Source organism: Eurosta solidaginis, chromosome X (genome assembly GCF_040869045.1).
Source record: "Eurosta solidaginis isolate ZX-2024a chromosome X, ASM4086904v1, whole genome shotgun sequence".
Classification (NCBI taxonomy): Eukaryota; Metazoa; Arthropoda; class Insecta; order Diptera; family Tephritidae; genus Eurosta; species Eurosta solidaginis.
The window spans coordinates 204222950-204248829 of NC_090324.1; the positions used below are offsets into that span (position 1 = coordinate 204222950).

The following is a 25880-nucleotide window of genomic DNA, read 5'->3' on the forward strand; positions in this document are numbered from 1 at the left end:
AACTCCGACATTCGTAAGTATGTCCTTCCTGCGATGTGTTCCCACATGACACCAACCATCTTTTCAATTGTAATGTGGAACCTACACCCCCTCTCTCTTGTGCAGCCTTATTTGAACTGGTCGTTTCCTTGGACTTCCGTTAGAGAACTTTTATGAGAATAAAATATAAATATTTAGGATGCAGTTATAAAAAACTTACCAAAACTTCATCGAGAAAACCGACATGAATTGCTTGCTTTGTTGTTGTCGAAGTTTCGAGAAATGTCTCCTAACAAATAAAAACTCATTGTCTAGGGATGCAAGCAATACATCAATATGGTTCATAAACATGGATTATATGTCTTTAAGATTATATATAAAACGTCCTTTAAAGAATCTATCATCGGTAGAGTGGTAGATATCGTTAGCTTGAGTTACAAAAGTCCTAACAAACAGATTTTCAAACTTCTTTCTTCACAGATTTGGTTATAATATATTAAAATGCACCCACAGTAAAAATTTTATATATTTAAAACCAATAACTACAAAGTAATGCCATTTCTGTATGTGGTCAATGAAAAAATTTAATGTTTTTTGCTTCTCCTTTATTTTATTTATTAATTGAAAAGTTGTTGGTTTGAGCCTTTATAAGATACAATTTTTTAAGAATAGCAAGTGAGCTTTTTTTCAGTTACATCGTAAAATAATCGAAGCGACTTCGACGTACCGTTCGAAGCCATCGATGTTTTTATCTGCGATTTAGCGTCCCCAGTAAGATTAAATATATGTTTTTGTAGAATTAAATTTCATGAAGGGAGTTGAAAGGAATTTAATTTATTAAAGCTGACTTGACTTTACTTTTTATAAAAATTGGAATCGAAAAAAGACTATTTGTGGATTTAAACAAGATTGTTCTACAGAGCATAGAATTAAAGATTTTTCGCGGCATTTTGTTGCATTTTCTCCCTCAGTTGGGTTATACTTTCATCTATTCGAACAACAGCGCGGAATCTCTGCAATGAAAGTAAAACAATTATTATTAAAACTATAATAATAAGAAACAAGGATCTCTTGCTTTGACTTCATAATCTATTTAATTAACAAAGTAAACGTTGGAGTGCTTCAAAGAAAAAAAAATGTTCTTATATTTTTGATGTACCGCTAGATTAAGGCATTGGAATAGAAGAAAATTTCCTTTACCTTAAACTAACGGATAACAGTATTTTCGTTTTTTTTCATTTGGATTATAAATAAATAAATTTTTTGCAACATATAGCGAGCCATGTGAAAACGTGAGTTTTTTAAACCCAAACCTATTAAGGAATGCCTTTTTTTATTGTTATTGCATTTGGATTATAAATAAACACATCTTTTGCAACGTATAGTGGGCCATGTGAAAACATGAGTTTTTCAAATACAAGCCTGTTAAGGATTGCCTTTGTTTATTGTTGTTGCAAAGGCAAGAGGCAAATGATACTCCCATATAAAGAATAATCATTGAATTTAATTGGCTTAGCGTGAAAATGTGTGAAATATAAAGCGACTGCCCTACCACATTATTTAAGCGATAATTGGCAATACATAATGTTTAGGCCACAGCCCCCCCTCGTAACATAATTTTCTTTACTCTATTTTCCTTTGTTCACTACCACCCACATATGCTTGTGATCACTAATACACAAAAGCATCTGTGAGTAGTAGTACGTATGTATCCTAGATTTTTACCGCTGTGAGCCCGCGGTACAGCAACTTTGTTGCCGGGAAACCCAACTGAGGAGCTGTATCGTGGGTTCATCGGCTCATGTGGCAAAGAGGCTCGATCTTTTTTATCCAGCAGCCAGCGAAGGTACACGTTATCCCACTTTCACGTAAGTGTAAATTTAATACAAATATATTTAATATTCCTTTTTTATTAACACGAAACCTTTTGGTGTTCTTATTTTCTTCCTTTTTTTCGCCTTAATCATTCCTTAACAAATACGTGGGTGCGCGCCGCTGCCACCACGCATTTGTTCATGGTCCTTACCGCGCCGATAAAAAGAACCAGTCACATAATTACAGTCCACTCAACTCTCTAGGCATTAAATCAAGGAAGCATTCCAAACTCGTAATAATACACAGGAAAAACCACTAATTTCAAAATCAATACTCAGCAATTGTTCATGGTGATACAACTTTCTTGGTGATACCAGCGAGTTTATATTGAAAAAAAAACAACAACAGCCAATATACAACAACACATCCAACAACAATATCTAAATCACATTCGATTACTCCGGATCAACGAATTAATAAAGGTCGTGGTTGAAAATATTCCGTGCTAGGTGGGGTTTCTTTTAATTTCACTTTTAATAAAATTGCAAAATAAAATTATAAATTATAAAGTGATTCTTTATATTAAACAGTGCAAGTGATTTTTTTGTGAAGTGGAAAATTCATATTTAGTTGAAAAAAAAAAAAAAACAAAAGGGCGCTCAACGCAGTTATTTAAAGTATGTGCATCACGCCTTGTGACTATCTGGCAAAATCCCCCACCCGCGGTATGATTGTCCGGACACAGCTCAAGGTAGCACAACACTGCTCTAGAGGTTAACATAACCTCAAACACCGTCTTGCACCAATTTTCAACTTTCACTTTTGCAGAATTTTTATTTTCAAAGAATTTTTCACATTATTAAATTTTGATTTGTTAAGCGTATTGAAGCAAAATCTGTAATTTTAATTAACGAGCACAAGTCAATTTAACTAAAGATTTTTTCCACAAAAAAAAAGAAAAAAAAATCACTTGCACTTATTTTACACGGGCAATACGATCGCAATTTAGTTTGTTTCTATAGCACAAAGTGCACTTAGTTTCATACACACATATTGTTTTGTTATTCCTTCCACAATTATTTGAAAAATTGAAGAATTATTATTCTCACTTGCGGCAATATACCAATCAGTTGTGACAGATATAATTTGTGATACAAAAGCTCACAGTCCTTGGTTAAATTACCAAAAAGTCCATAACAAGCGTACATTTTTTTTTTCTCACTGACATCATTTTTGCACTAGCCATTACTTATTGGCTTAGACAATTCAGTAGCAAATCTGCATTAGCACATTCCTTAACATTTACGTGGGTGCGCGCCGTTGCCACCACGAAATTTTACTTATCCCACTTAGAACATAAGCCTCTATACAGTCCTTTTTTTACGTTAGCCATAACTTATCGGCTTACACAATCAATTGGTAAATTTGTGTATACATATGCATACACCAAATCTTTTCACTAATCATATTATTACTTCCAAGTTCGGTCCTTTGGCAACATTTTCACTCACTACACTCTGCAAAGGCAATTTCTTCTTAGTTTTTCATAAATTTATCGGTTTTCATTTTTATACACAATGGAGACCTATACACGCCAAGCAGATGCAGTGACGGAGTATGAAAATGACTTCAACGACATGTCACCTTCACAACACAGTAAACACTCCCTAATATACCAAAGGGTTGAGTTAAAACCTCTGTGGGAATCTACGAAGGTGGCATACGAAAAGCTCGTAGGTTCATCAGTCTGGACTTATCGGCTATCAAAAAGAAGCATAAAATGTGCTATTTCAGCTTCCTAAAGTGTCAGGCGGCAATAGCTGATCTTTTGGAAGGTTTTGAAAAGAAAGATAAGAAAGTAGATGTCTCAGATAATATGGAATATCATGTGCGCCTGCCAGCGTGTGATACGGATAGTTTCAAAGGTTACTATATTTCATGGCCGTCTTTTAAGGACATGTTCACTGTCATATATATTAATAATAATAAACTCCATGCAGTACAAAAACTATACTATTTAAGGCAAAAAACCCAAGGGGAGGCCAAAGAAATAGTGGAACGGTGTTCCTTAACGACAGACGGTTTCGATACAGCGTGGAAAAATTTATGTGACCGATACGAAAACAAACGTATCTTGGTCAATGCCCAATTAAAAATTGTTTTTAGTTTAAAAGCAGTTGAGAGTGAACGCGGTAGCTCCATTAAAAAACTGCAACGTGAAATAAACAATTGTATCTCAGCGCTTCAATGTCACAAGATTGACATATCAAACTGGGGTGCAATTCTAACGTATTTGTGCTCCACAAAACTGCGAGAACACCACACTGGCTCTATGGGAACAAACCATATAAAACAAAACAGAAATTTCAAAATGGACAGACATGGATAAATTCTTATCCAGCAGATTCCAAACGTTGGAAGCTGTCGTAGATATAAGAGGGGATACGGTTTCAAAACCCTCTAAGCCACATGCTACTCGTTCCTCGGCAGATACATCGTCGAAACGATTAGGGTCCTATCAGGCAAGTACAACCGTAGCCAAACCTACGTGTAAGATGTGCAAAAGTCCTGCACATCGAATTGCAAAGTACGAAAAGTATTACGTTTAACGCCTACTAAACGGTTTGAACAAATTAAGAGCAGCCGTTGGTGTATAAACTGCCTTTCTGCTGGTCATTCGGTAACAAAGTTCACCAGTCAAGTGAACTGGGTCACATGTCATTTAAGACACAATACGCTGCTTCACATTCCGAATCAGCCCAAAACCACAAATTCGGTAGATACGATCGAAGCATCAACGTCGAGAGATGCTCAAGCGCGTCGCAATGCTGAAAAAGAAAACAGTTTGATTAATAATGTGAACTCATGCTTCGGAAATACAAGTAAAGGAATGCTATTAGGGACAGCAGAGGTAAATATTCATTTAAATGGTGTTGACTATTCGGCGGGAGCCCTAATAGACTCGGGATCTTAATGCTCATTCATAACCGAGAAACTCAAGTGCAGAATAAATCTGCCAACTAAACGCATGCATGCCCAAGTTTCGGGCATCAATAATACAATGTCTGCACAAGTAACAGAAGCGTGCAACATACAATAGCGGTCACCAACAGACCCATTAATCGAGATCAATACGATCATGCTGGTTTTACCACAATTAACAGGGAATCTTCCAACTTGCCAAATAAACGCAATGACTAGGCAAGCATTCCCTGACTTAGTACTGGCTGACAAAAGATTCTTTGTCAATGAGCCAGTCGACTTAATTCTGGGCGGAGACATATACCCCCAAATTATGCTAGGCGGTATTAGGAAGGACGTTCTAAACACATTAATAGCACAGGAAACGGTGTTCGGCTGGATTTTGACAGGCCGGACAGATGCGGTTGATATAAATAAGACCCTAGTTTCATATTTTAACGAGGTCACTTTAGACAAACAACTGGCGGCTTTCTGGGAGATAGAGGAAATTCCAAAGAAGAGGAGCATCAATAACGATGACACTTACTGCGAGGAGCTATACAAATCCACAACATTTCGGAGCAACGATGGCAAATACGTAGTCTCCTTACCCTTTAGGAAAGAGTTTAACTTGGGCCCCTCATTATGAAGTGCGTGTTTTCAGTTCTATCGCAACGAGACACGACTTGCGAAAAACCCAGTCCTTCAAACGGAATACAATACAGTTGTATCCGAATATGAAACCTTAGGGCACATGAAACAAATAGGCAATATTTCTCCAGACTCAAATCACTGTTACTTCCTACCTCACCATGCTGTTATAAAGGAGGGAAGTACAACAACAAAAGTCAGAGTCTTAATTAACGCATCATGTCCCTCCACAAACGGAAAAAGTTTAAATGATACCCAATCCGACCTAACAATATTAATACTTCGTTGACGGCTGTTCAAATACGTCTTCAACAGCGACATCGAGGAGATGTATCGCCAAATATGGGTCAATGAAGACCAAACAAAATACCAGCGAATCGTATTTCGCAACTACCCCAAGGAACCAATCAAGCTTTATGAATTAAAAACAGTAACATTTGGAGTGAACTGTGCTCCATACCTTGCGATTCGGACACTGCACCAACACGCTGATGACGTGGAGACGTCGCATCCAATGGCAGCAGATATCTTGCGAAATTGTATGTACGTTGATGACGTACTCGCCGGTGGGCACAGCATCGAAACTGCGATAAAGGCAAGGGATCAAGTATCATCGGCGTTACAATCGGCAGGTTTCCCATTACGAAAATGGACGTCCAACTGCAAGAAAATTCTACAGGGTATACCGAAGCAACACTTATTAAGCAAGGATTTTCTTGAGTTTGAAGACACCAGCACGGTAAAAGCACTCGGTATCAGATGGAACGCTCATTTCGACTACTTCTACTTTGCAGCGAAACCCTTTGATAATAACCCTACTGCAACAAAAAGGTCAATACTGTCTGCGATAGCAAAACTTTTCGACCCTCTTGGCTGGCTAGCACCAGTCGTAATTGTAGCCAAAACAATAATGCAAAATATTTGGTTGGAAGGGACATGCTGGGATGAAGATGTGTCTGAAACTACTCTCCATCGGTGGCAATCATTCATGACTGACTACGAAAAGATCAACGATATACGCATACCGCGATGGGTTCACTACACATTGAAGGACAATAGCGAAATACATGGATTCAGCGATGCTTCGGAAAAAGCATATGCCGCCACTGTTTTCCTGAGGGTACAAACAAAGGATCAAGTCTTCACCAACCTGTTGATGGCCAAGACGAGAGTAGCCCGGTCAAAACCATATCCTTGTTTCGACTCGAACTCTGCAGTGCAGTTCTACTAGCAGAAATAATCGAATCTGTGGTCAAAAATATGAAATTTTCGAACATTAAAGTAACCCTTTGGACAGATTCAACCATAGTGCTGGCATGGATCCGGAAACCACCATGTTCGTGGTCAACGTTCGTGGCACATCGAATAACTAAAATCATCGACAAAGTATGGCGGCACGTAGACTCCTGCAGATTTGGCGAGCAGAGGCCTCTACGCTTCGGACCTAATCAACAATTCTTTGTGGTGGCAGGGACCTTCTTGGTTACAAGAAGACAACGAAAATTGGCCAAGACAAGAGGAAGATTATAATACGAATATGGAGGAAAAGAGGGTGAAAGTTCATACAACTTCGGTCAAAAATATCTTTGACATTCTGGATAGGTTTTCCGATTTACCAAGGGCTTTGCGGGTTATATCCTATATTCTTCGGTTTTTCCAGAATACGCACCCAACAACTAAAGCCTCCTTTATTAGGGATTCTCATTCGATAGCCCCTGACGAAATAGAAAAAACAACACAGATCTTGATAACAATATGCCAAAAGCAACACTATCAAGAAGAGTACGCAAATTTGAAGTCAGGAAAACTAATAAATGGCAAGGGTGAGATTTTACTCCTGGATCCATATATAGATGAAGAAGGCATCATTCGAACTGGGGGCGGACTGGGGCATCCAAAGACATGTCCCATAACGAAAGCCTTCCAATATTCTTCCTTATACTTGCAGGTTATCCAGACTTATAGTTCAATCCTCTCATAAGACCACCCTGCATGGAGGGAACCAGCTGCTGCTACGTCATATCCGCACTCAGTACTGGATCCCACGTGTTAAAATAATGATACGGTCTATTATCCACAACTGTAAGGTCTGTACTATTTACAGGAAGCGGACACAAACGCAACTTATGGGGATCCTTCCGAAGGAGCGCACCACATTTACCAGGGCCTTCACCAACACCGGGGTAGATTTCGCGGGACCACTCGATATAAAATCCTACCGAGGGAGGATACGTTTGCCTGTTTGTCTGCTTTTCGACGAAAGCCATCCATCTAGAAGCGACAAACGACCTTAGTACCGGGTCCTTCCTAGCTGCCTTCGCCAGATTTGTATCCAGACGAGGCTGTCCGAAAAACGTACTAACTTTGACGGAGCTTCGCGATCTTTAAGATCCGAGTTTAAAGCATTTCTGCGTGAAGCAAGGGACGGAACATTGAATAAATATAGCCATCACATTTTAGAATGGCATTTTATACCGCCAAGCGCTCCTCACATGGGAGGTTTGTGGGAAGCGGGGGTAAAAAGTTTTAAAACCTATTTTAAAAAGATCGCGTCCGATCATAAATATACTTTTGAGGAGTTTACTACCCTGTTATGCCGAATTGAGGCCTGCCTCAATTCTACGCCCCTCATTCCCTCATCCAACGATCCTTCCGACCTGGAGCCGCTTACTCCAGGCCACTTTCTCGTAGGTGGACATCTTCTAGCCTCACCTGAACTCGATTGCAGTGAAAACCCTGCCTCAATTGTAAACCGATGGCAGAAGATGAAAGCCCTCCATCAAACATTCTGCAAAAGCTGGAAATCGGAATATCTCACCGAGATCCAGAAACGGTACAAATGGAAACATCCACAATCCAACTTAAAACCCGGGGACCTAGTAGTCATAAAGGAGGATAACCTCCAACCAAACGAGTGGAGAATGGGGAGAATCGTTAACACACACCCAGGTTCCGATAACCGTGGTGTTGTTGACGTCCACACAATTAAAGGACAAATTACGAGACCAATCGCGAAATTGGTATTATTTCCGCACAACGACAAAGAAAATGAACTTTAATAGTATACGTTCCTCTATCCCAAACAACCCAGCTCTCGTTCACCCCGAACGAGGCCAACACACCGACATCCCGCTCTCGTTCCCCGGAACGAGGCCAACATACCCTAACGCAGATTCACTATCTGCCACAGAATCCGCAATTAAATTGGCAGCTAAATCCTCAAAGAAATTTATTTATATCGTCACCAAAATATCCAGCGACTCAAAAAAATATTCAAATATAAATAAAGTCGAAAATTAAGAAAATAAACCGCAGAATATTCCACTTCTTCAAACCCTAAAAATTCCACTTCGAATTCTCCTAACAATATCCAATTTCTGTTTTCCCACCATATCCCACTTTCAACCCACGCCCTTTCGGAATGAACTGGAAAGGTAAATTTCAATATATATGAGATTCGTCGTTAAAATTTTAAAACTCAAAAGGTTTGCATAAAATTCCAAATAAATAGCTCGAAACAATCGAATTTTTCACGAAAATGTTTACAAATAAATTAACTTGTCCTCTTGCCAAAGGAACATTAGCTTAAATAACGAACATTTGTCAACAGCCCCAAAAAGTATTACATTTTTTTCACAACATTTTAGCCCAGACAGCATTCTTTGAAAATTTTAATCAAAACAAAAATGAACCGTGGTGTATGATTACAAACAATCACAAGCTGCCAGAGCAAACTGTCATCGAACGTGTCGTTAACTCGGACACACTCATACCATCAGAGCCGAATCAAAAACTTATTACTTTTGCAGTTGAAGAATTAGCCCGTGCAGCAGATGATCAGCCGCACATGCAGGAACATGCATTAACTATCTCAGTAGCCTACCTTAGATCACATCCAAAGCACTATTCTATTTAGACTTTAATTCGTTTTATTTTGAAGGTCATATCGTATTTCGTGCTCTTGACAGAACATGCCAATAATAAATTATTTTATAAATATATATATATTTAAGCTAGATCGGATGCATATGGTACGTTGGCCAAATTGCCTACAGCTCCACCAGACAGCTTTGATTATCCAGCTTCATTGGCAGCCTCCTGCACGTCCTGCTGAGTAACAGCATCGATGGCCGCCAATAAAGCATCAATGCTATGTACTTGTTTAGTGTGTACTGCCTGGAGAATAATTTGTCTGCTCAAAGAACTATCGGTAGCATAACTCTCCAATAAGGCAGCTTTCAATTCAGCCTTACCACGATTGACATCATTGGATGATACTGAGCCTGATTTCAAAGCGCGTGTTAGTACATCTACGGCCTTGCCAATATGTTGGGAATCAGCAGATACTACAAATCCAAAAGGACCCGCTTCTGCATCTGAAGCATTAATGGTGGCAAACGAAGCTGGTGCATCAGAAATGACGCCTTACAGTGCTTTACCGAATGAACCATTAAAATTACCACGTTTGGTAGCAGCACCAGCACCTACAGCTTTTGCAAGACAGCAATTGCTAGAGCTTCCTTCTGATTCACTAGCGAACCACCTTGCATTAAACGTCCATCAAATATTTTATCATTCTTAAAATACTATTATGAGCTATGGGATAAACTTATACCCGACAGCTTGCTGCCCATCAATAAATAGTCGTTATCACACGCAGACGAATTCATAACCGAAAGCGTAAACTTCCTGCATACACGCGATGAAAATTTCCCTGAACGCCTCGTTAAAAAAGGTCTGACCAATTGAATCTCTATCCCATAAATACATCACACCCAGAATTTATCATAACACCTCTAATAACAACTCAATACCCAACACGACAATATCGAAATTTGGTTTCATACCAAATAAGGAACTAATCAAATTGAATCCCTGGCAAATCGTTTTAGAAACATGTCAATCATTCCTTGGCAATTTAGAAATGGAAGAAAAAGCTACTAGTAAATATTTCGTGAATTTGTGAAAGCTATGTAGGTTTAGAATTTTATCCAAAAATACACTATATCCAATTTTGTTTCAAAACCCCCTATGTGAGCATAAGTTCAATGCATTTTGACATAAGATGGAGTCAATGAAAGGCATTCTGAGATAGAGCGACAGAAGGGTTAAGCTTTTGTGCCATCCTGCTACACAGGGAGTATTCAAATTTTGAATCTGAAATTTCGGAAAGCTCCTTTACGTTAAGTATTAATGGAAGTATTCCCATCCCCCAAATTCTTAATGGAGATGAATGTTCCGAACATAAGAAATGAATAAGTTAACATGCGCAAATGTACTCATATTTCGTTATGGAGTATCTACTATTTACTAATGACATATTTACGTGAATCGGTTTACTGGTCGAGTTTTCGACGTTGAACTATGAATTTTGAATCGGTTTAGGTTTCGTATGTTCATAGGTTTATGCAAGTGCGCGATTCTTTGGTGTCCGTGCTTTTCATAAAACCTATGTTCAGCCACACTAATAGATCGTGGCATGGTTAATACATTCATCACAAAATTAGATAAGTGTGCTAAGAAATTATTCAGTTCAATACATATCGGGTATTAGTAAACTGATCGCTTTCCACTTGTAATACTAATATTTTTTCAAAAAACCGCAACGCACAAAGCAAAGCGGCACAAGATTTGTCTTTGCATGTAACTCGGCTGATACCAATGATAAGAAAGGCGAGGTCGTGGTAGTAAAATGTTTAATAAATGGCAATTTTGTGGATACAATGAAACGTATATTAAGTACCCTATTACAATAATTTGCGCACATTACTACCATCAAATGACACCACTGTAGTTGAAATAACAGCGCGCACTTTGGTAAAACTAGCTAACTTACTTGGATCGAAGGGTGTGGAGTCGATTGATTGGATATAAAGCATGCCCTTGAAATGTTCAGTGGTGATTGACAAAGTATCGTCGCTCGGTTCAGTTCATATGCATCATGATGGTCAACATGGTGGTACGCATAAGTTTTCGTCGGCCACCATATTAGAACCAGCCTCCTCACGTTCTATCCTAAAAGAAAATTACATAAATATTTGCGACAATGGGCTCGAACAACGCACTCCAAAATCACCTTATGTTCAGCAAGCACTACTCCAAATACGATCACATCCGGCTGCCTTCAATCGTGAGGTATTTGTACAAATACTGATAACAGTGTAGCAAAAACACGGTACAGCAGTAACAATAATAATGAATATAGAATGTAAACGAACACAGCTGTTTCAATTGTTTCCCGCTACTATCAATCATTAGTTTAGTAATTATCACTAGAAATATATTCCAACATTGATTTGGTATGTTTGAACTGAATACCTTCGGTTGCCTTCAATACCTCACCTATAAAACTTTTCGCATTGTGTATAGTCGTACCACCAAATATTGCCTAATATTTATAGCCAAGATTACTAAGTTGGTGTACTGCCAATGCTTCTTCGTATGTAGTGCCACCAACCATAAATACGACCACTTCTTGTGATGGACGCCGAGATGGTACTAATTCCGAATTAATTGCTGGATACATTGGATCTAGTTCTCTTCCTTTGAAAACATCTTCCAATGTTTCCTTAAGTAAGGGTGTGTGTTGAGTGAAAACATTTTCAACACCTTTCAAACCCTTTATTAAATTTCGCGTTAGCTTAACAGCATCGGAAATACGCACTAAATTGAAAATTTCTCCTTGTCGCATACGCGTTCCAGCATATTCAATTAAACTAGGTACAATAGCTGTACGTCTCCTGCGTGTTTTAATGATTTGCAACAATCTAGACGTATCGCAATTTGCGTGACGCTCATAACGTAAAGCATACAATGCCACCAATTTGATAACATCATCCACTGTAATACGTTCATCGGCTATAATTTTACGTATACGCTGAAGTTGTTGCGAATGTTCAGCTTTACATGAAACCTCTTGCTCCACCTCGGATACTTCAAAGAGGCTTCGCTTTGCAGTGAGCGCTGATAATTCTCCCACTATGCAAAGATGTTTTTGTACAGTACCAGACATTTTCTTAAATTGTGGATATGTTTCGATGAAATTTTTCATGTCGGCAATACTTTCAACTTTTTTTTGATTTTTGGCTTTACGTTGAAATTATTCCATTAAATTTTTAATTGTCGCACCAATTTCACCAAAATTTGCATACATATTTTTGCCATAGAACTCATCTTGTTCACCGTTGTTTGAAATCTTTTGGTATACCAGCTATATTAGAAAGATCAACCCGATTATTGTGTATGCAGAGTAATTCATGTACCATTGCTTGATATGTCCATCTATGTAGCAAGGGTGTAACAGGATCATCACTTCGATCTAATATGAGTAGAAGTGGTGGAGCAGCACCATTTTCATGGGTACGTGAGAAATCGAATAGGCTGGATTCTTTGCAAATTTGTTCATATATTTGTTTGGCTAAAGTTTGTGTCACTGCCGAGCCAGCACGATAACGTATAACTGGATTTAGTTTCAATGATAATAATACGGCTAATACACCTTGTACTGTACGCCCAAGTGCATCTGGCAACCAATTAAGGCGATGCATACTGTTAGGTATATTAAGTGAGAACAAATTCCGATTGACACAAAGGTAATCGGCGTATACTTCTTTCACTTTCATCACATTCTGCTAGATACTTTATGTCGGTACGCGGAATGATATTGCTGAAATAAATGAAATAAGAGCCATATTTGGGACTGCGTAGTTCGTCGGCAAGTAGCTGTACATTTTGTTTGGTTGGTCTTATGAATACTATACATTTCGAATTTTTCATGCGCTCACTAGAGCGCCCGGAATCAAGGCGTTCAAATAGATACACCTCACGTTGCAACATGTCTGATTGACTAAGCGCCATTGATAATGCTAGTCGTATCCTTGGATCAGTACGTACTTTGCCATCAACTTTAATGAGACGCTGCATCAGAATTTTGATCACCTCAGCCCCATTGAGGGCATACTTAAGACGATTTCTCAAGAAAATCATTAAGGGCAAGGATTCGCGCAATTTATGTGGGCCACTTGACGGTCAAGGAGCAAATACGCCTCCCAATTTGTCTAACATCCATGCCTTTGGGGCGGCTAAACGCTTCAAATACGTCTTGGGACCTCGCGCCTGTCATTAGAAGGACGCATCTTGTTTATCGTGTAAAATTTCGCTTCCCAGCTTTATTTAAAACCATGGAAAGAAAACCTGAAAATAAAAATACAAAATTAGTTAATAAAAGGTCAGATTACGCAGTTTAGTATCTATACCCACCGCGTGTTTTATATGAATGACATTTTTTTTTTTCATTCACGAAATGGAAAAGCGACATCTGCTCGTCAAAATCTCTACACTCAACTTGACTGACTGTCAGTGCACTGCGTTGCCGATATTATGCCTTATGCGTTGCTACACGCCACACATGTCGCGTATTACATATCTCGATCAACCATTCATTTGGTCGAGATTTAGAATAATTAATTCCACGAATCTCAACATTATCGACAATACACGTCAAAAATAATGTTGAATGGTGGAAGTGCAACTCTGTAATACCCTTCCAGCCAAGTTTCGAACCGTTCCGTGTGGTGGCAGGTCACTTGTTGTAAAAACAAAGTTCACCACAAATCAAAAATAAATGTTTAGGACTACTTCGGCGACATCTACTGACATAAATCAGATTATAAAATGTACTAATGGTGCTAAATCCGTTTTTCTTCATCTCTTTGCACGCATAGGTATGTACTTATGGCCTTCAATTTTTTATTTCAATTAAATTTCAATAAAATGTTTTTTTAAATATATTAGAGATAATTTTTTTTTGATTTACGCCACCCAAAGAACATTCTGCGAACCTCAATTTGGGCATGATCAATGATACCAATATTCTTTCAGATCATGACCCGTTACCAAACCTTATTGGCCAAGTTAGAGGGAGGCGCAAGGCGTTTCGACGTCACATGCCAGCTCTGCGGCAGGGACCATAGTCTCCGACTATGTGCCGAATACAGAAAAAATCTCCGGAGGAGAGGTTGCGGGCCGTGCTGTTGCACAAATACTGTCCGAATTGTCTGTCGCCCTTTCACCGCGTGGACAAGTGCAATAGCAAATATCGCTGCAAACAGTGCTAGCAAAAGCACCACACCACGCTCCATCTAGATGAGCGTCTATCTGAACGCGATGATGCAACAACCACTGGCAACGACAACCCGTCCGATGACACGTTGTCAATCCACCTAATGAGGCCGACAAAGTCCTGGGCTCAGCAGGTGGAGGAAGAGGAAATGGAGGAATAGAGAGCGAAAATGGAGGAAGAGAGAGCAAAAACAGAAATGAGACCGTCAACGAGCAGGAACGGGATGCGCAGTTTGCGGCCGCTGTTGCAGCACGGACGAACAGCGGAAAAAACAAGGAAACCTCGAAAGGAACGCGACAATTGGCGGCACTGCGACATCGGACTCCAACGAGGCCCCACCAAGCCATCCAAACGCGAGAGACAGCAGCGGTGAAATAAATCGACGCTATAAACTCTTGAAGCTTAAAGTACAAGGACATTATCGCGTGGTACACCGGAAGGCTTCCGAACCGGCCGACTGCTCCAAGCTACTCCAGCATCCATCATGCGGCCTTTCGTGCCCATTGCGCCGACGGCCATAGTGCGCATCGAATCGCGGGGGCATTTACATCTTGTTCGTGCTATCATCGATCCTTGCGCCACCAGCACAATCGTCGATGCAGAGCTGGTACGTGATCTCCAATTGGAGTGCCAGGGACCAGGGCAATGCACCCTTATTCTGCGCGGCAAGTTCGGGTCATCGACGCACGTCACCACTCAAGCCGCAGTGGTCAAAGGCCAATATCGCTTGAGTCCGCCGTCTAATGTGGACCCGAAGATTGCCGCGCCTTTTGAATTCATGCGGCCTGCGGATCCTCAGTTCTACCGCTCATCGCCAGTTCGGCTTACACTCGGCGCTGATCTATACGCCGAAGTGATGGTGAGCGGAACGCCAGCAACAACAGTTGGCGGTCTCCTGACCCAACCGACCGTATTCGGGCTGGTAGTCTCAGAAGCCTGCCAAAAATAGGAGCGTTTCATAAAAACTAAGTAATTACTGCACGGAATCAGAAACCACGTACGTATATTTAATAACTTCTTTTCTTTTTTCTTCACAGGACAAAGAGACGCGAAGTCCATCGTGCGAAGTGCAGTGCTTGCAGTCCGCATCTGCACATCGACATAAAGATTTACTGGACGTGCGATGACGTGGCATTCCTTTTTTCATTTTTTTCTTTGTTGCCTTCGGCAAGGGGGCCGGTATGTTTAGGCCACAGGCCTAACACTTGTTGTATTTATATACATTCAATAAAAACACACTTGTAATTCCTCTTTTATTAACAAGAAAAATGCATTTTTTATTTTAAAATGTTTAATATTTGAATTCAAAATGCTGCATTTTCAATTTTAATATTCTCGTATTTATTTTAAAAATGTTTTGAGCTTACAACTTTCCATATTTAAATCAAAAATTAAAACTCCTGACACCGGCTTAACACCGGCTTATAATAATTGAATATTCAATTATTATGTTTTTCTAAGAGAAACTGAAAAGAAAGACAAATTTGCTGGCATATTGCGATGCTACCATTTCGAAAACCACCACGTAATCATCATCAGACAATTTTGTAATTTTATCAAAGGTTTCACCGAGATTCGAACCGCGAATCACACGGTGAAACTGCAGTTGCCTTAACCACTAGGCTATCCTGCTTGCATTTGTTTCCTTGCTTAATTTAGTTTATCCCATTTCTACAGTAACAACACAATTGAGACATTCTGTCTCTATATTAATTTGTATGTTTTGTAGATGGCTGTCTCCTGATCGAAACAGATCGATCATGTTGTGATAGACGGATGGCATGCCTCCAGTATTTTAGATGTGCGCACGATCCGAGGACCTAACATCGACTCGGACCATTATCTCGTTGCAGCCAAAATACGCACCTGCCTCAACGCGGCTAAAACCAAGGAACAAAACACACAAGGAAAGCTAGACGTCGAAAAGCTTCAATCACAAAAGACGGCCAATGATTTCGCAACTCGACTCTCACACCTGCTCTCTGAGAGCACAACTCATCCTGAAGGAGCAGTGGCAGCATATCTCCAAAGCACTTCGTACTGCCGCCGAGGAAAAAATTGGTTACCGGCGGCCACGAAAAAACCACTGGTACGATGAAGAATGCCGCGTTGTAACCGAAAGAAAAGACGCTGCTTACAGGGCTACGTTAAAAGCGAGCGCGACAAGAGGAGTGTGTGAACGCTATCGTGAGTTTAAAAGGGAAGCGAGACGCCTTTTCAGGAAGAAAAAAGCAGAAGCAGAAAGGCGTGAGTGCGAGGAGCTTGAGCTGCTAGCCACCAGGAATAATTCCCGAAAATTCTACCAAAAAATACGGCAACAGACGGAAGGTTTTAAGACCGGGGCAAACTCCTGTAGGAATGAAAACGGCGACCTTGTAACTGATGTCCAGAGAGTGCTTAGATTATGGAGGGAATACTTCTCTGCTCTCCTAAATGGAGGCAGCAATTCACCGCGCAGAGATGAAGAACCCGATCCCGCACTCGTTGATGATGGATTATATGTCCCCCGCCCGATTATGACGAAGTTAGAATAGCAATATCCAGATTGAAAAACAACAAGGCCGTGGGCGCTGATGGATTGCCTGCGGAGCTATTCAAGTACGTCGGCGAGGATTTGGTAAGGCGCATGCAGCAGCTTCTTAGAAAAATATGGGCGGACGAGTGCATGCCCGACGGTTGGAATCTAAGTGTTCTTTGCCCAGTCCACAAGAAGGAGGATACTGCAAAATGCACCAACTATCGTGGAATCAGCCTTCTTAATATCGCATATAAGGACTTTCAAGTGTATTGTGCGAAAGATTGAAGCCCATCGTGAACCGGCTGATTGGACCTTATCAGTGCGGCTTCAGACCTGGTAAATCTACCATCGACCAGATTTTCACAATGCCCCAAATCTTGGAAAAAACTTGTGAAAAGAGAATCGACACACATCGCCTCTTCGTCGACTTTAAAGCCGCCTTCGACAGCGCGAAAAGGAGCAGCCTATATGCCGCTATGTCTGAATTTGGTATCCCCGCAAAACTTATACGGCTGTGCAAAATGACGTTGGGCAACACCATCAGCTCAGTCAGAATTGGGAAGGACCTCTCCGAGCCGTTCAAAGCTAAACGAGGTTTCAGACAGGGTGACCCCCTATCGTGCGATTTCTATAATTTGATGCTGGAGAAAATTATACTAGCTGCAGAACTTAACCGCACTGGAACAATATACAATAAAAGCGTGCAATTACTGGCATATGCTGATGACATTGATATCATCGGCCTAAACAACCGCGATGTTAGTTCTGCTTACTCCAAACTGGAAAAAGAAGCGGTAAAGATGGGTTTGATAGTGAATGAGGACAAAACGAAGTACCTGCTGTCATCCAGCAAAGAGTCAGCGCATACGCGCCTTGGCAACCACGCTACTGTTGGCAGCCATAATTTCGAAATAGTAAAAGACTTCGTTTATTTGGGAACCAGCATCAACACTAGCAACAACATCAGCACTGAAATCCAGCGAAGAATCAATATTGCCAATAAATGCTACTTTGGACTAGGAAGGCAATTGAAAAGTAAAGTCCTCTCTCGGCGAACGAAAATCATACTCTACAAGTCACTTATCATACCCGTCCTGCTATATGGGGCAGAAGCATGGACCATGACAACAGCAGATGAAGCGGTTTGGGAGTGTTCGAGAGAAAAGTTCTTCGAAAGCTTTATGGACATCTACGCGTTGGCGATGGCGAGTACCGAAGAAGATTTAATGATGAGCTGTACGAGCTATACGCAGGCATCAACATAGTCCAGCGAATTAAAACGCAGCGGCTGCGCTGGCTAGGCCATACTATGCGAATGAAAGATGATGCTCCGGCCAAGAAAGTGTTTCTGTCGGAGCCCGCCTATGGAAGCAGAGGTAGAGGGCGGCCCCCACTCCATTGGAAGGGCCAGGTGGAAAACGATTTAAACTCCCGTGGTGTGACCAACTGGCGCCGGTTGGCGGAACGAAGGAGCGACTGGCGCGCCTTGTTGGATGGCCATAACCGTTTAGACGGTTAAGCGCCAATTAAGTAAGTAAGTAAGTTTTGTAGATTTGTTTTTGTAAAGTTCCTTTTCGCTGCGAATGAGAAGCTTTGTAAACTCGGGCTCAGTTTTACATATTTATCTTTGTTTGTTTAATGAACACTCTGGGCCCAAAAGAAAAACACTGCAATAAACTTAATTGAAAAAATTTTCAAACTCAGTAATCAGGAGTTCAGAAATGAAAACAGGCCAAAAAAAAACATACTCTGTAAACATGGGTACCCGAATGCCGTAATAGAGATGCTTATAACAACAACGATAAACATAATTAAAAATTATAATAGAAATGCAGCCACAAACAACGAACAAGAAAAGACAATATACAGGTGAGTTACATACATACCAGGGTTAACGGACAACAAAACATTGAACAAAATAATGGACAAGAACAATAATACCTACACACTGCCTACAAGCCACACTTAACACTTAATAAAATATTCACAAGAACAAAAGGCAAAGTAGAGAAGCAACAACAACATAACATCATATACGAAATAAAATGCAATGGGAATCTTGAAGAAAAGTGCAACAAAATATACATTGGCACAAAAAAGAGAGCTTTGGGTGTCAGAATCACCGAGCACAGAGCAGATGGAAAAATGGAAAAAACCTAAATGCACTTTTACACCCGAACTTAGACACCTATACTTGTTTTTTTATACTCAGTTGAGCAGAGCTCACAGAGTATATTAACTTTGATTGGATAACGGTTGGTTGTACAGGTATAAAGGAATCGAGATAGATATAGACATCCATATATCAAAATCATCAGGATCGAAAAAAAATTGGATTGAGCCATGTCCGTCCGCCATTCCGTCCATCCGTCCGTTAACACGATAACTTGAGTAAATTTTGAGGTATATTAATGAAATTTGGCATATAGGATCCTGAGCACTCATCTCAGATCGCAATTTAAAATGAACGATATCGGACCATAACCACGCCCACTTTTTCGATACCGAAAATTTCGAAAAACCGAAAAAGTGCGATAATTCATTACTAATGACGAATAAAGCGATGCAGCTTGGTAGGTGAGTTGATCTTATGACGCAGAATAGAAAATTAGTAAAATTTTGGACAATAGGCGTGGCACCGCCCACTTTTAAAAGAAGGTAATTTAAAATTTTCCAAGCTGTAATTTGGCAGTCGTTGAAGATGTCATGATGAAATTTGGCAGAAACGTTACTCCTATTACTATATGTATGCTTAATAAAAATTTTTAAAATCGGGGAACGACCACGCCCACTTAAAAAAAACATTTTTAAGTCAAATTTTAACCAAAAATTTTATATCTTTACAGTATATAAGTAAATTATGTCAACATTCAACTCCAGTAATGATATGGTGCAACAAAATACAAAAATAAAATAAAATTTCAAAATGGGCGTGGCTCCGCCCTTTTTCATTTCATTTGTCTAGAATACTTTTAACGCCATAAGCCGAACAAAAATTTACCAATCCTTGTGAAATTTGGTAGGGGCTTAGATTCTAGGCCGAAAACTTATTTCTGTGAAAAAGGGCGAAATCGGTTGAAGCCACGTCCAGTTTTTATACACAGTCGACCGTCTGTTCTTGCGCTCGGCCGTTAACACGATAACTTGAGCAAAAATCGATATATCTTTACTAAACTCAGTTCACGTAATTATCTGAACTGACTTTGTATTGGTATAAAAAATGCCCGAAATCCGCTTATGACCACGAGCACTTTTTCGATATCGAAAATTACGTAAAATGAAAAAAATGCCATAATTTTATACCAAATACGATAAAAGGGATGAAACATGGTAATTGGATTGGTTTATTGAAGCAAAATATAACTTTAGAAAAAAACTTTGTAAAATAGGTGTGACACCTACCATATTAAGTAGAAGAAAATGAAAAAGTTCTGCAGGGCGAAATAAAAAACCCTTGAAATCTTGGCAGGAATACTGTTCGTGGTATTACATATATAAATAAATTACCGGTATCCAACAGATGATGTTCTGGGTCACCCTGGTCCACATTTTGGTCGATATCTGGAAAACGCCTTCACATATACAACTACCACAACTCTCTTCTAAAACCCTCATTAATACCTTTAATTTGATACCCATATCGTACAAGCAAAGTCTAGAGTCACCACTGGTCCACCTTTATGGCGATATCTCGAAAAGGCGTCCACCTATAGAACTAAGGCCTACTCGCTTTTAAAATACTCATGAACGCCTTTCGTTTGATACCCATATTGTATAAACGCATTCTAAAGTCACCCCTTTCCCACCTTTATGGCGATATCTCGAAAAGGTGACCACCTATACATCTACCACCACTCCCTTTTAAAACCCTAATTAATACCTTTAATTTGATACCCATATCGTACAAACACATTCTAGAGTCACCCCTGGTCCACCTTTATGGCGTTATCTCGAGAAGGCGTCCACCTATAGAACTAAAAAAATTTTAAAAGTAAAAGTTTAACAAAAAACAAGTAAGGAAGGTTAAGTTCGGGTGTAACCGAACATTACATACTCAGTTGAGAGCTATGGTGAAAACATAAGGGAAAATAACCAATGAACCGAAGGTAACATTGGAATGTGTTTGTATGACATGTGTATCAAATGAAAGGTATTAAAGAGTATTTTATGAGGGAGTGGGCCATAGTCCTATAGGTGGACGCCATTTAGGGATATCGCCATAAAGGTGGATCAGGGTTGACTCTAGAATTTGTTTGTACGATATGGGTATCAAATGAAAGATGTTAATGAGAATTTTAAAAGGCGTGGGCTTAGTTTTATAGGTGGACGCCTTTTCGAGATATCGCCATAAAGGTGGATCAGGGTTGACTCTAGAATTTGTTTGTACGATATGGGTATCAAAAGAAAGGTGTTAATGAGTATTTTAAAAGGGAGTGATTCTTAGTTCCATAGGTGGACGCCGTTTCGAGATATCCCCATAAAGGTGAACCAGGGGTGACCCTAGAATTTGTTTGTACGATATTGGTATCAAATTTAAGATGTTAATGAGAATTTTAAAAGGCGTGGGCTTAGTTTTATAGGTGGACGCCTTTTCGAGATATCGCCATAAAGGTGGATCAAGGTCGGCTCTAGAATTTGTTTGTACCATATGGGTATCAAAAGAAAGGTGTTAATGAGTATTTTAAAAGGGAGTGATTCTTAGTTCCATAAGTGGATGCCGTTTCGAGATATCCCCATAAAGGTGGACCAGGGCTGACTCTAGAATTTGTTTGTACGATATGGGTATCAAAAGAAAGGTGTTAATGAGTATTTTAAAAGGGAGTGATTCTTAGTTCCATAGGTGGACGCCGTTTCGGGATATCCCCATAAAGGTAGACCAGGGGTGACCCTAGAATTTGTTTGTACGATATGGGTATCAAACGAAAGGGGTTAATGAGTATTTTAAAAGGGAGTGGGCCTTAGTTCTATAGGTGGACGCCTTTTCGAGATATCGCCATAAAGGTGGACCAGGGGTGACTCTAGAATGCGTTTGTACAATATGGGTATCAAACGAAAGGTGTTAATGAGTATTTTAAAGGGGAGTGGGCCTTAGTTCTATAGGTGGACGCCTTTTTGAGATATCACCATAAAGGTGGACCAGGGGTGACTCTAGAATGTATTTGTACGATATGGGTATCAAATTAAAGGTCTTAATGAGGGTTCTAAAAGGGAGTGGTAGTTGTACAGGAGGTCGCCTTTTCGAGATATCGCCATAAAGGTGGACCAGGGGTGACTCTAGAATGCGTTTGTATGATATGGGTATCATGGTAGATGTATAGGTGGTTACCTTTTCGAGATATCGCCACAAAGGTGGATCAGGGTTGACTCTAGAATTTGTTTGTACGATATGGGTATCAAAAGAAAGGTGTTAATGAGTATTTTAAAAGGGAGTGATTCTTAGTTCCATAGGTGGACGCGGTTTCGAGATATCCCCATAAAGGTGGACCAGGGGTGACCCTAGAATTTGTTTGTACGATATGGGTATCAAATGAAAGATGTTAATGAGAATTTTAAAAGGCGTGGCCTTAGTTTTATAGGTGGACGCCTTTTCGAGATATCGCCATAAAGGTGGATCAGGGTCGACTCTAGAATTTGTTTGTACGATATGGGTATCAAAAGAAAGGTGTTAATGAGTATTTTAAAAGGGAGTGATTCTTAGTTCCATAGTGGACGCCTTTTCGAGATATCGCCATAAAGGTGGATCAGGGTTGACTCTAGAATTTGTTTGTACGGTATGGGTATCAAAAGAAAGGTGTTAACGAGTATTTTAAAAGGGAGTGATTCTTAGTTCCATAGGTGGACGCCGTTTCTGGATATCCCCATAAAGGTGGACCAGGGGTGACCCTAGAATTTGTTTGTACGATATGGGTATCAAACGAAAGGGGTTAATGAGTATTTTAAAAGGCAGTGGGCCTTAGTTCTATAGGTGGACGCCTTTTCGAGATATCGCCATAAAGGTGGACCAGGGGTGACTCTAGAATATGTTTGTACGATATGGGTAACAAATTAAAGGTATTAATGAGGGTTCTAAAAGGGAGTGGTGGTAGTTGTATAGGAGGTCGCCTTTTCGAGATATCGCCATAAAAGTGGACCAGGGGTGACTCTAGATTGTGTTTGTACGATATGGGTAACAAATTAAAGGTATTAATGAGGGTTCTAAAAGGGAGTGGTGGTAGTTGTATAGGAGGTCGCGTTTTCGAGATATCGCCATAAAGGTGGATCAGGGGTGACTCTAGAATTCGTTTGTACGATATGGGTATCAAAAGAAAGAAGTTAATGAGTATTTTAAAAGGGAGTGATTCTTAGTTCCATAGGTGGACGCCGTTTCGAGATATCCCCATAAAGGTGGACCAGGGGTGACTCTAGAATATGTTTGTACGATATGGGTATCAAATTAAAGGTATTGATGGGGGTTTTAAAAGGGAGTGGCCCTTAGTTGTATATAAGAAGGCGTTTTCGAGATATCGACCAAAAATGTGGACCAGGGTGACCCAGAACATCATCTGTCGGGTACCGCTAATTTATTCATATATGTAATACCACGAACAGTATTCCTGCCAAGATTTCAAAGGTTTTTTATTTCGCCCTGCAGAACTTTTTCATTTTCTTCTACTTAATATGGTAGGTGTCACACCCATTTTACAAAGTTTTTTTCTAAAGTTATATTTTGCGTCAATAAACCAATCAAATTACCACGTTTTATCAATTTTTTCATATTTGGTATAGAATTATGGCATTTTTTTCATTTTTCGTAATTTTCGATATCAAAAAAGTGGGCGTGGTCATAGTCCGATTTCAGCCATTTTTTTTAGCAAGATAAAACGAGTTGAGATAAGTATGTGAACTAAGTTTAGTAAAGATATATCGATTTTTGCTCAGGTTATCATGTTAACGGCCAAGCGGAAGGACAGGCTGTCGACTGTGTATAAAAACTGGGCGTGGCTTCAACCGATTTCGCCCATTTTCACAGAAAACAGTTATCGTCACAGAATCTATGCCCCCACCAAATTTCACAAGGATTGGTCAATTTTTGTTCGACTTATGGCATTAAAAGTATTATAGACGAATTAAATGAAAAAGGGCGGAGCCACGCCCATTTTGAAATTTTCTTTTATTTTTGTATTTTGTTACGCCACATCATTACTGGAGTTGAATGTTGACATAATTTACTTATATACTGTAAATATATTACATTTTTTGTTAAAATTTGACTTTAAAAAAAATTTTTTTTTAAGTGGGCGTGGTCGTTCTCCGATTTTGCAAATTTTTATTAAGCATGCATACAGTAATAAGAGCAACGTTATTGCCAAATTTCATCATGACATCTTCAACGACTGCGAAATTACAGCTCGCAAAACTTTTAAACTATCTTCTTATAAAAGTAGGCGGTGCCACGCCCGTTGTCCAAAATTTTACTCATTTTCTATTCCGCGTCATAAGTTCAACTCACCTACCAAGTTTCATCGCTTTATCCGTCTTTGCTAATGAATTATCGCACTTTTTCGGTTTTTCGAAATTTTCGATATCGAGTGCTCAGGAACCTACATACCAAATTTCATCAAGATACCTCAAGATTTACTCAAGTTATCGTGTTAACGGACGGACGGACGAACGGACATAGCTCAATCAAATTTTTCTTCGATCCTGATGATTTTGATATATGGATGTCTATATCTATCTCGATTCCTTTATACCTGTACAACCAACCGTTATCCAATCAAAGTTAATATAGTCTGTGAGCTCTGTTCAACTGAGTATAAAAATGAATATCTTTATAAGTAAATTATGTCAACATTCAACTCCAGTAATGGTATAGTGCAACAAAATACAAAAATAAAAGAAAATTTCAAAATGAACGTGTCTCCGCCCGTTTTCATTTAATTTGTCTAGAATACTTTCAATGCCATAAGTCGAACAAAATTTACCAATCCTTGTGACATTTTTTAAGGGCATAGCTTCTATGACGATAACTGTTTTCTGTGAAAATGGGCGAAATCGGTTAAAGACACGCCCAGTTTTTATATACAGTCGACCGTCTGTCCTTCTGCTCGGCCGTTAACACGATAACTTGAGCAAAAATCGATATCTCTTTGCTAAACTTAGTTCACGTACTTATGTGAACGCACTTTATCTTGGTATTAAAAATACGCGAAATCCGACAATGACATCGCCCACTTTTTCGATATCGAAAATTTCAAAAAATGCCATAATTCTATACCAAATACGAAAAAAGGGATGGAACTTATAACTTTAGAAAAACTTTGTAAAATGGATGTGACACCTACCATATTAAGTAGAAAAACATGAAAAAGTTCTGCAGGCCGAAATCAAAAGCCCTTGGAACCATGGCAGGAACAGTATCGAGGTATTATATATATATATTTTTTTTTACATTTTTTTTTTTAATCTCTACATATAATAAAATTGTAACAGGTTGATGTCTGTACATTGAAGATATTCAAGAAAAACTGAGAGGAGAGGTCGTTATTGGACCAACGGAACCCAAATCTACAATTTTTAGAATTTTTGTATGTTTGTCTGTCTGTCTGTATCTCTGTCTGTGTGATTGTCCGGGCATCACGTAAAAACTACTAGTTAGAATTGCATGAAACTTCACCATTTTATCACATGACGTCTAACTTAAAACTTAGGGTAACCTTCATTTGGATATCTCACCCAGTTCACGAGTTATTGCCCAAAATGTGGACCCAGGGTGACCAAAAATGTTGTTTTTTTTAGCACTATGCCCACCACACACAAAAACCACTCCATTGAATTGAATGAAACCTTCACTAT

General features: G+C 39.5%; 1 protein-coding gene and 2 pseudogenes across 1 annotated transcript in view; all 3 read right to left on the reverse strand.

Moving 5' to 3' along the window:
- Window positions 1-767: 767 nt before the first annotated feature.
- Gat (GABA transporter) overlaps window positions 768-25880 on the reverse strand; it is a 1840468-nt gene continuing 1815355 nt past the window's right edge. The window contains exon 11 of the mRNA XM_067758099.1: window positions 768-992. Coding sequence (XP_067614200.1) covers window positions 909-992 — 84 coding nt within the window. The 3' untranslated portion in view covers window positions 768-908. The remainder of the gene's footprint in view (window positions 993-25880) is intronic.
- LOC137234753 (cytochrome b-c1 complex subunit 2, mitochondrial-like) lies at window positions 9415-9956 on the reverse strand (annotated as a pseudogene).
- Window positions 11666-13392, reverse strand: LOC137234754 (vacuolar protein sorting-associated protein 45 pseudogene; annotated as a pseudogene).